The sequence below is a fragment of the Rhyacophila brunnea genome, unplaced genomic scaffold, assembly GCF_057557595.1.
Source record: "Rhyacophila brunnea isolate RB1 unplaced genomic scaffold, BYU_Rbru_1.0 scaffold_23, whole genome shotgun sequence".
Classification (NCBI taxonomy): Eukaryota; Metazoa; Arthropoda; class Insecta; order Trichoptera; family Rhyacophilidae; genus Rhyacophila; species Rhyacophila brunnea.
In genome coordinates this window covers 9370939-9382834 of record NW_028232893.1, presented here as the reverse complement: position 1 = coordinate 9382834, position 11896 = coordinate 9370939, and the positions used below count along the sequence as shown (strand labels likewise).

The 11896-nt window shown below is 35.3% G+C and overlaps 2 protein-coding genes across 2 annotated transcripts; both read right to left on the bottom strand.

Annotated features, from left to right (window-relative positions):
• Positions 1-1055: 1055 nt before the first annotated feature.
• Positions 1056-11542, bottom strand: LOC147069458 (bolA-like protein 2). The gene is made up of 3 exons (XM_085950178.1): positions 11388-11542; positions 3125-3219; positions 1056-1484 (listed from the first exon to the last, which is right to left on the bottom strand). The coding sequence occupies exons 1-3, from the start codon at positions 11448-11450 to the stop codon at positions 1385-1387; spliced, it is 258 nt and encodes an 85-aa protein (XP_085806304.1). The 5' UTR covers positions 11451-11542; the 3' UTR covers positions 1056-1384.
• On the bottom strand, positions 9563-11542 carry gny (ALG6 alpha-1,3-glucosyltransferase garnysstan). Its single transcript, XM_085950177.1, has 2 exons — positions 11388-11542; positions 9563-11263 (listed from the first exon to the last, which is right to left on the bottom strand). Exon 2 carries the CDS (start codon positions 11205-11207, stop codon positions 9591-9593), a length of 1617 nt encoding a protein of 538 aa, XP_085806303.1. The 5' UTR covers positions 11208-11263; positions 11388-11542; the 3' UTR covers positions 9563-9590.
• Positions 11543-11896: the final 354 nt, after the last annotated feature.

Sequence of the window (11896 nt, the reverse complement as noted above, 5' to 3'; positions counted from 1 at the left end):
ACAACCTATCAAATAGCACCATAAGACAACAGCATGTCTCGCTTATGCTTGAAGAATGAGATTGCCGAGACACTCAGCACTTTTACATGTAAACAGTTATTATCGCGACAGTTGAATTTACAGACTATTGGTGCCAGTAAATCCATGCACGAGCACAGGTGCTATAACTACAACTCATAAAGCAGCAGAAGCGTAGGTAGGAGATTCTCTTGGCTATGCAACCTCTGTAAGTGACCCAATGTCCAAGGCGATCTGATACGACTGGCCCAGGATAAGGGGGTGTACTGCTAGTTGGTATAATACATGTTTACACATACATTTTCTTGTTATGGCCGCGATAATACATACTGTCCAGCAGTAAAACCATGCACGTGTAAACGGGGTACAAGAAGCGGAAATCGCTAGTATGACAAATGTCTTTAAGATGTGTAGTAAATTTCCCGTTTAATGAGACAAATCATTTGATAAATATGCAATTTTTATTCTTCCTGGGTCCTGAGGATCTTTCAAAAACAATATATCTTTAAAATTGGCATATACTTTTAAATAAAATTACTCAAATAATCAAGTGTATAAGTATTATGAAAGAAAAAGGGGAAATAAGATATGATATCGTCACTGTACAGGCCAATTGTCATAACCCTCACTTTTCACCGAAGTGACATTTTGATGGCAATGGACTTATTGCATACTCTTACACGAACTGACAAAATGTCATAAGTCCCAAAAATTCTCAATTTGTAATAAAATAATATTTCAAATAAAATTTTCAATGATCACAATGAGTTGATTTTTTGCACATTACTGCTCTGAGCCAAGTGGTGTAACCATCATTTTTTTATGAAAAACATTAATAGTTATATATCTACTCATCCTATCATTGCGAAAATTTTAACAGAGCTTTGAAGTCCATTTTCAATCAAATATGATTGATAATTTTGATTAACATTAAAATAAATTCACTGCCTACAGGTTTCTCACTTCCTAACAATTCGATATTTGAGGGTTACGACAATTGGCTTGGACAGTGACGATATGGAAATAAAAGTCTGCAGTGTTCTGATTTACATTAGAAATAAGTTTTTATTGGAAGTATAGTAAAAAAATATTATTAACAACTTAAAGTTAATGAAGCGACATGAATAATAATTCTCCATTTTACTTGAATACGGTATAAAGAAAATCTTAATATTTATGTGACATAAAAGACCTTTGGAAAGTTAGCCATCTTGTTTTGATCTGTCAAATATTACAATAGTATCGAAGGAAACGTGTCTGTCATAATAATTGTGTGAGATCCAATAACATAATAGGTACTGCATCATTTGTATGTATATTAGGAAATAGTTATTAGGTACAAATTAATAATAAGCATATCACAAAATTACGATGCGTTAGCCTTTTCCCACTGTTCTACGGTATAGGTTTTTTGTGAGAATGCATGAATTTCTTTGAGCTCTTCCTCTAATGCCGAATTAACTAATCTGAAATAAAAAAAAATCCATTTCAATCAAGAGAAAACATGAACATACATAATTTGGAAATTTGCATCCACGATGGCTGAGCGGCCAACGCATCGACTTATTCGTGGGTCCCAGGTTCGAATTCTGGGTCTGGCAAATATACATAATATTGTCTTGGAGTCAGAGTATGGACCTAATAGACTGAGGTTAAGTGGCTTATCAACTCATAAAAAACAAAAAAAAAAACAATTCAACGGATTTGACTCCCGCCCGGTGTTTTACTTTTACGATTTTTTCTAGGTGAGAAACCTGAGATGTTTTCAAAGAATGTTGCATTCTCAAATTTTGTGAATAATTAGTTTTTTTAATTTATATAGTTGTGCGGCAAGAAGAGATCATTATTTGGCTGTGTATTTTGCCAGACTTATGTGTAAATGACAACTCCACCATTATTAATAGATAATCCTTGATAACTACATATCTGAGAAATCAGGATCATTGTTGTTTGTCCTACAAGGTGCAGAATTAACCTACAGTTGGTGATGTCAGTTGGGAGAGCAAACTGCTTCGGATACTAATATTATATTCCATTTACATAAGGACAAGTTCAAATGAACATTATTTTATAAATTCCTAAATCATGGTATAACTATTGTGTTTAATTGACTTGCACTGCTTTCTGTATTATTGTGTAAATTTTAGAAATATTGTTGTGTTAATGATTTGTAATGTGCAATACGTCATATTAAATTCGTTAGGTTACTGCGAAAAACTCGAAACACGTTATGGAGTAATTACAATTTGAAGTTTGACATGTCCTCTGAAATCGGGCATAATAGCGCCTGTACACGTGCATGGATTTAGTTGCACCAATAGTGTGTATTTTAAACTATCGCGATAATAACTGTTTACAAGTAAAAGTGCTGACTGTCTCGCCAATCTCATTCTTCAAGAGTAAGCGAGACGTGGTGTTATCATTGTATGGTACTATTTGACACATACTGAAAATCGGGTAACCTCAAAATGGGTCTCTGCGCACAATCGCACAGTTCAATTGTCGCGTGAAAATTCAGAAGCTTCTTAACTTTTTTGATCCATGCACGCAATCTTTCAATTTGCACGATAATACGTGTTTACATGTGCATTTTGCATGTCATCTGTCAGTAGTAAATCCATGCTCATGTAAATGGTGTAATTAATAATTATTATTAATGTAAATACTAATTATTTGTGCTTTATGTGCATGTTCTATATATGGTCTCTGTTCTGGCAGAACACACTAACTGGAGAATACTAGTTTTGAGTAATTTGACTTTGAAGTTGTTAAAATGTTTGAAATGGTCTATCATGTGAGTTTATTAAGTAATCGTAAAAAGTAATCTTTAAAATAAAGACTGTTTATTTATTAAGAAGGTTTCCAGACGGTAAAGTTTGAAATAAGGAACATTTTGGTATAACTAACTCAATGTAATTTTTTCGAATTAGTGTCTTCTGCCAGAAGTGTGACGATATATCGGATAACCTTGAATTTTGTTTCTAGCATACATATTTAGATATACACATAATCCGTTAACTCTAAATACCTAAATTATCGAGCATATGTTTGCAGCAATCCCACGATATATAATATCATATCAATAAATTTGAATAAAATATCATACCTGTGTCTAGCAAGAAGAGGTTTCCCCTGAAACTTGTCTGAAACAATAACAACGGAAAACTTTCCACCACACCCATCGGATTCATCAGTCACCTCCTGAAAAAAATAAATTATTTTTTCTATTTAACGATTCATTAAAAGCATCTATTCAGCATTAAAATACCAATGAAGCCAACTGATAAACCAAATGCAACACACGACACTGTCAAGTTATCCTATATTATTGATTATACAGACCTCAACTGATTGACCCAAAAAAATATGACGCCTAACGGGACTTGAGGATTTGCACCAATGTGCTTTACTAATAATTAAACTACGGGCATCCTACTTAATTATGACGAATTTCACTTCTAGTTCTTACATGAAATGCTTATCAAATTGCGTTAATGTTCACTATCGATTTTTGTGTTTTAAATTAAAGTAGATATCATTAATTACACTAATAATTATTACTAACCAATGCCCGATAATAATATCTTATATTAGACATGTCCAATGCATCGATCGCGATCAACTATTGAATTGAGTCATAACAATGTAATATAATAATATGATTTGATTGAAATTTTAAAGTTCAAACATTAACCACAACAATTTTTATTTTTTTATTTTCTTTCACGTAAAAGTCATGTTCAAATTAACCATGAGGAAATTCACATGACCTCATCGTATCCGCTTGATTTGTGTTTCATCACTCACGGCCTACTGCAGGAGTGAGAGAAAGATAAGATGTGAATCCTTGCACTTTAAACTGAGGCGTAGTTTCCAAAGAAAATCATGGCACCATACGAAGACTCAGAGCAACCGTATACTGAGCTTCGAAAACAGATGTTATAACGAAAACAAGTGGATACTGGATGTGTGGAGGTATGACTTTAGGAGCAACGAGAAGATAAGAGAACGCACCAAGCAGCCTCTCATCACGCTGAGAGTGAAGAGGCGACGTTGGACCTGGCTCGGCCACGTGCTGCGGATGCCAGAAGAGAATTTAAGCCTGGCTTGCCTGTTCTTCTAGCCAACCGGATTCCGGCGTCCTGGAAGGCCGCTAAATACTATCTATAGAGTGTATATGGCGGAGCTACGGGATGCTGGTTTGATTTTTAACGATACAAGAAGACTGGCGAGCGACAGAGATTCTTGGAGGCGCCTTATGGTGTCCATATGCTCCAACTAAGGGGCGGATATGGCCGAAGAAGCGAAGAAGAGTAATTTACCCATAGTCGAAGAATAGTTTGACGATGTGTGCAATGAGTACCTAAAAGAAGACTAAAACTCATAATTTTCACTACGAATAGAAAATTGAGTATTTCTTTGTAATGGTGAATGATAAGTGCTGTTAAATTTGGAACGCCACAGTATCTATCCTCTAGTGGCAAAGGGTGGAGGTAGGCTGTTACGATCCGTCATAAATAGTGCACACTAAACTTTGTTAGTCATACGTATTCGTTTTCATTGAACTAAGACCATAAATTGCAGATAGTGTTGGTTAGTTTTTAAAATTCCATTCGCGTTAAAATTCAGAAGCTTCCGAACTTTATTGATTCATGCATGCAATCTTGCAACTTGCAGGATAATACGTCATGTTTACACATGCATTTTCTTGTTATGGCTGCGATAATATGTACTGTCAGGAGTAAATCCATGCTCGTAAACGGGGTATAAGACTACAATGTGTAGATAGTGTTTGTTAGTTTTAAAATTCAATTAATAGCTTATACCCAATAACCAATCTAACAGATAGATAATAAATATTTGTATGGCTATAAAATGTTTAAAACATACACAGTTTTAGTTAGATATTTTAAAAATAGAAGATATTTTTTATCTATTATTGTTTTGTTTAGGCAGGGTTTAATGAATATTAAAAAAATTAACTGACAACATCTGTAATATTATGTATTCTCAATTAAACGAAAACAAATGTGAACATCGGATCGTCTATTTAGGGTGTAATTGGATTTAAAAAATTAACCAGCACAATCTGACATTAGTATTCTTAGTTCAATGAAAATAAATAAGTATGACTGACAAAGTTTCGTGTGCACTATTTATGTTGGATCTAAACAGCCTATTTCCGACCCTCGCCGGTGGTATCCTCAGCCAAATATAATGTGTTTGCCTAAGTTGCAGAATGACAATGGTAGATTGTGATAGATCATGACCAGTTTAGATACTGAAAGCAAGTCATAGCTGGCTTGAAGTTTGACATGCCAGTCCTATAAAACAGGTACGACCACCTCGTCGATTGCGTCCGTATTCATAATTTTACAGCATTGAATTTGTGTATAATCTGTGTTCCTAAGAGGGTAACAAATTTCACTTAAATTGATTGCTGCACAATAACACGTTTTTGTGTTTCTTCTTTTCACAATCTTTATAAGCAACAAAGTTTTAGATAAATGTGCCGCAGAGGGGGCCATGAGATTTTACAACTTTCTTTTTAGACCAAATCAAACCTGACCTACCCCAACCTAATATCTCTATATGTATAAAAATCTCGTGTCACGATGTTTGTGGTCGAACTCCTCCGAAATGGCTCGACCGATTTTCATGAATTTTTTTATGTATATTTGTTAGGTATGAGAATAGGTCAACAAGTATATTTCATACCGCTAGATGATTAGGGTATCTCTATCCAGAAATTTTTTCTTTTATTTTTTTGACAATTTTTTTTTGTATTTTTTTTATTATTTGGCATAAAAAAATACTTATAACCCCAAATTTTCACCCTCCTACCCCCACCCTCCCATTTTTTAATAGCGATTTTATTATTTTCGTATGAACAAATTTAACCGTCGTTCGTATTTCAAACAGAACGAAATTATTTATGTTGTTGAATGACAGATGGCGCTACGTCCGAGAAGAATTCAAGAGAAGCGTCGCGTCATTTTGACATTTCATTCGGCATATCACAACGCAGTGCGTGCAAAATTTTGTACGATTTATTTTAATTTATATATTTTTATGTGCGTGTATTACAGTGCACAATGCCAGCAAGATCCAAGGGGGGCCATTTGGGCCGTCTAACGAATAAAGCAACAAACATGCAAAATAGTAGAGCAGAAAGAACAGACGAACAAATCCAACAAGATAACAAAAACGTGCGTGTAAGCATGTCGCAACCTCAATCACAAGAGGCACGAGCTGAACGAAATCAACAACGACAATTGGAACGGAGCCAAGCGCGCCGGTTTGTAGTTAACACACGCAGAGCAAATGACCGACAACGCCAACAAGTACATCGAACATTTACATCCGCTTCGTTCCTTCGTCTCGCATTCGAGTACGAGCCAGATATTGAATATTCCGCTCATCCGAAAGTGCTGATTGGTGCTATGGACAAAGAATGTCCCCATTGTCATGCGCTCAAATTCAAACATGAGTCAGCCGGGATGTGTTGCGCATCAGGAAAAGTACAATCATGTGGATGCACGTTGCAGCTACAATAGCCTCAATTCGCCTAATGCCAGGCGCATCGTCGGCAAACTGGACGCCCTGTTAAATGAGCACAATGAATTATTGAAATTCTTCAAAGCACACATGCACAAATTGCAAAGTGACAATCACGCTATTGTCATCAATCCTGATAAAACACCAGCTGGAGAGCATGTACGTCGATTCAATGCGACTGTTGTTGACGACATTGCTGGAATCATGGTTGGCGACCGCACATCGACGCGAGAAATCGTGATTCGAAGAAGAAACAATAATCTGGAGTTCATCGCTGACACACACCGTTCATACGACGCTCTCCAATATCCGCTAATTTTCTGGAAGGGACAAGACGGATATTGCATAAACAGTAAACAACGAGATCCTGTCACAGGTAATTCATTTATTATGAACATCATTACTCATTTTGAATTGAGAAAATGAATGGTTGATGTTTTTTTGTTTTTATCGGCGGTCATCGTCTACAGCGCTCTATTCCTCTTTCTGTCATAGATCCCATCCTCACACACTTACGATACATTCGTTATTTTTTATTTAACAACCAAAATATTCACCAGAAATAATTTATATGGCTGAACAACGTTTGCCGGGTCAGCTAGTTATCTCATATAATCTTAGTTTGTGATAATGGTGCATCAAAATGTATGAAAATTTCAAATGTTCAATTAACGATTATTGGATGGAAAAGCCGATGCGCCGACGGAAAAAGGTATTTATTATAATTGTCTACATGGAATAAACTGTTTTCGTAAAAAAAAATTATAAAAGCTCATGGTCACCTCTGCGGCACAATTACCAAGTTTTATGACAATAAACAACTGGGGTTGATCCACTGATGGATGAAAGACCCCCTAGTTTCCTCCATTCATCTCAATTGTTAGCTTTTCTGTTACGATCCAATAGGATTTAGAACGTTACCGTTACATACACGCCTCCTAAGTACCACTGTATAACTGCATTTATCCATCGATAGTTACATGTCCAGCCTCTGCCAGTTCACCAGTTGGCGATATCTATCATATTACATTTTTTTCTTTCCGTGTTATGCTCACCATGCATCTTTCCATGCCATATTTAATTTTTAATCTCTCTTACATAAAGCTTGTCATCCATCAATTAAGTGTACTTTGTGTTAATTTATTGTCTGTAGCCCTCGTAGCTAATTAATAGACTAAAAGACTAGCACGTAGAAGTCTTTTTTGGGTTTAAGTCTCACTTGTGTGATTTTATGTTATTTTCTGGATGTGTATTGGGTCACTGGGTATGTATGATATTTTCCCTGATTAATAAGACTTGTGGAATGGCTAACTAATGGGTAAAATACAATGTTCGCTTCTAAGTGGAGCATATGGGTCTCATATTATGTTTCATCTCAGAGTCAATAGGATTAGGTAATGAAAATATTCCATTGAAAGGTCAATTGCTAGTTCAATAGTGTAGGTTTATGTTTTGTTTATAATCAATTGAAAATGTCTGTTTAGATGAAAACAGTTGTCTTTAAAATTATTTTTAGTTTAATCAATGGCCAAAGTAGCTCAGTATCAGTAACATCTTGTGGGGGTAGGCAGGTCATGCGTTGCATAGGGGCGGCGAATGAAGACAAATATTACAACTTTTGAGAGCAGTGGCGGTTGTTCTTGAAGCAGACGATGTGGTCGTTTCATTAGAAAGAATCGACATCTTCGTTTAATAAATAATCGAAACAAAAAAAATCCTAGCAGCATAACTATTGTATTGTAATGGTGGTTTATCACACAGGCAATTTTTCACAAGGTGCATCAAAACCTGTCAACGTCACATACCTCCATGTAGTTAAAACCACAACTATTTGAAGGTAGGTTTCGTGGAAATGCTCTAATTATCTGTAGATGGTATGTACCTATGTCAATTCAAAGATTTTTTGTGTATTTATCTGTTTAAGATAGATGAAAATAAAATAAATAAGTAGGTACCTAACGAATTAGCATACAATTTGCAGCTAAAATGAAAGGGGACGGCATTCTAAGTCTGCTTAAGGACATCACTGCTCAGTATACTCCATTAATACAAATTATAATGTACCTAAAAACCTCTCAAAACGGTGTCATTATTTTATGCGCATATCAAATGTGTAAGTTGCTTTGTCCTTTTGCTTTAACATACTCAATCGCAGAAAAAAGTATGAAAAATAAAATATAACTAACATTACGCAGGTGTTTCTTATTTCCATTACCATCCATGTCTTTCTATCAAATATTAACAGTGAAGAAAAATAACAAAATTTTAACTATATAGGTATTATGTAATAAAGGAATATGAATGTAGCGAAGTTGCTTTTATAATGTTTAACACACTAATTTACAATGTGCTGTATTATTATAATCGGCCGAGCACTGTATATGTTTAATTCAGCCAAGCTAAAAACAAGGTGTCAACGTGTTTTATAAATTCTAATGAACGAATTTTAAAATATATCTTTTAGGATACAATAATTAACAGTGGCGAATGGTGGAGGTAGGCTGTTAAGATCCGCCATAAATAGTGCACAATAAACTTGTGTCAGTCATACGTATTTGTTTTCATTGAAATAAGACTACAATTAATTTACAGATGGTGTTAATGAGTTTTTCGTCGTGCGAAACCCAAGCCATAATAGATAATAGTCAAAAAATACTCGCCTATCTATAAAATATCTAAAATTATGCAATTAAATCATATATAACTTGAATATTTTATAGATAGAATAATATTTTTTATCTATTAGTTTTGTTTAGGCAGGGTTTAATTGATTTTTAAAAACTAACCAATACCATCTGTAAATTGTAGTCTTAGTTCAATAAAAACAAATACCCATGACTAAAAAAGTTTAATGTGTACTTTTTATAGCGTATCTTAACAGTCTACCTCCCCCTTTCGCTACTGGTGGAGCTATGGAAGGTTAGATTGTGTTATTATTATTGGAGGAGTGTTCAGAAAATGGTTAAATAGTACAAAGAAAAAAGCATTGACAATATAATATAATAGTTTTATTTTCATTTCACTTTCTTATTAATAACTACTGTTGAGTTTTCACTTGGAATGATAAACTGGCAGTAATTGAAATAAAAATAAAATAACAAGAAATTGCAACAAGAAAAGGAGGAAACCAACAGTGGAAACAAATCGGGATAACGGAGAGGCGGTTTAACAAATACCGAACAAACCGTCAATATGACCATAATTAAAATGGAACAAATGTATAAAAAATTGAACATCTTGTAAAACAAACCATTGTACTCACTCTGTGTGCCTTTTAAAATATTATTTATCTTAGTAACGTTAAAAATATCCATAAAAGATATAGTTTTATCCATCATCGTTAACACTACGCTAAATATACTGAGGTAGAATACACTTAGAGATATGTAGGACAGGACCAGACCGTCTTTGAGCAGGAGCGGCAACATACTGAAGTTGCAGACGGTTAAAAACCAGAGACAAGGTACGGGGTCGAGGGGCAAGTGCAAAAGAACAGGGACAGCGCACAATAGAATCGTTTTCTCGTGCACTTGAAACGAGAACAAAAAAAATGCCAGAGAACAATTGATCAGAGATAATATAAACTTCTTCACATTAGGTCGGAAGAAAAGGTCAATTGATGATGGTAAGAACGCTATTACGGTCGTTATCAGACATACTTTTGCCATTGCAACGTTGTCAAATAACTGCTTCAGTTTTATGAATATATTAATCGAGCACCAAATGTTTGCAACTTTATCTTCGAATACGCCTCGAGCTACCGGGAATAGTCTGATTAAGACTTGCATGACGGATTCGTAGCTCGTTAGAAACGGTAGCCATATTAAAGCAAATGATATAATTACCGTGCAACCGACACGGATGATTAGACTTAAACCCGAAGCAATACTTCTACGTTTTGACGGAACGCATTGTCTCAGGAGATATAAAAAGAACGGAATTGAATGGTACAACTCCATTTGTTTATAGTTGACAGCCATTACAAAAAATATTGACGCGAGCACGAACTTTTTCAGCAATATAAACATGGTCGCCCAAACGAATAAACCGAGAGATACACAATTGTATTGAAAGTGGCCGTAATCAATCAGAATTAGTCCAGGGAATGTCAAAGCCATTAATCCAGCGACTTCAGGCCTCAAGAATAGGTTACGTATAATCGTAGACATCCCCTGCGCTTTCAATTCTTTTATTTTTAGTTTGTAGTTGACGTAAAAGAATCCAACGATTGCCGGAATGTAGAAGTAGACGTCCGAGATGAAAACTGTCCAACGCATGTACAATTTGTGGAATTCGTTTTCGTATCCTCTGGAAGCGAAGAGTACCACGGATTCCGGGTCTATCATGTCGGCAACGTGGCCCATGGCCAGACTGTGGTAAGCTGTGAGAGGCGGATAGTCGAGGCCCCAGTATTGCAAATCGTTTTGGGTCGTGTTGTGGTACCACTGTCTCATCGGAATGTGCAGAGTTATCTCTTGCCAGTGCCTCTGTGCCTCGTAGTCCCCAAACATCGGAGGTTTGTTTTGCCCAGAATACGGGTACAGTGAAACACACCATCTGATTAGTATCGCTACCGTCACACCGATTGTTAGGAACCCTCTGGGTAGATCGGTTTGGGTTAAGGTCTTCATTCTCTCAATTACTGTTTTTTCTAATCGTTTCCGTCAATACGCTTTCATTGAATATGCTGCAAAAATTAAATTTTGTAAGCAATCGCCGCAAACGTCAAGTCAAGATTACACGCGACCGGTAAAATTGAATTACTTTGTGATGTGGAATAAAATATGATGACAGGGCAATATTATACTTACTACGTGAGTCGCATCCAACTCCTTTGTGAGTTTAGTTTTGAGATACTCTTCTGTATACACCATATTGTTAAAATATGGAAATATAAAAATATTTGGAATATCTCGAAATGAATAACGGAACCAAATTGACTTTTATCGACCGCTGACTGTGGAGTGTTCGAACACTAATAAAATGTACACCAAGCAGAAAAATATTATTTTTTTGAACGGGAGTTTTGTTGAAATTAGTGTTAAATAATTGAAAGTGACACAACCCGTTTTAATAAAATTATCGCTCGAGATAGCGTCTTCGTATATACAATATTTTATGTACAAAATAATATGAAACATCGTGCTAGAGCTAGGTAGGTATATAAAATAAGGCCTGCATGAATTATTATGTTTTAGCTATAAGAAGTTTAAATTATGTTAGTTTAATTTAAGCTTATTATCTATAGCAAGTATTGGTGGAATTTAAATTTGCTTTTCATGAATTATAATTACTCAAAGAGATTGGTAGGTCCCATGTA

Coding starts and splice junctions, on each gene's coding strand:
- gny (XM_085950177.1), bottom strand. CDS start 11,207: ATGAAGACCTTAACCCAAACCGATCTACCCAGAGGGTTCCTAACAATC.
- LOC147069458 (XM_085950178.1), bottom strand. CDS start 11,450: ATGGTGTATACAGAAGAGTATCTCAAAACTAAACTCACAAAGGAGTTG. Junction 3,220..11,387: donor AGTTGGATGCGACTCACGTA/GTAAGTATAATA, acceptor TATTTTTTTCAG/GAGGTGACTGATGAATCCGA. Junction 1,485..3,124: donor CCTCTTCTTGCTAGACACAG/GTATGATATTTT, acceptor TTTTTATTTCAG/ATTAGTTAATTCGGCATTAG.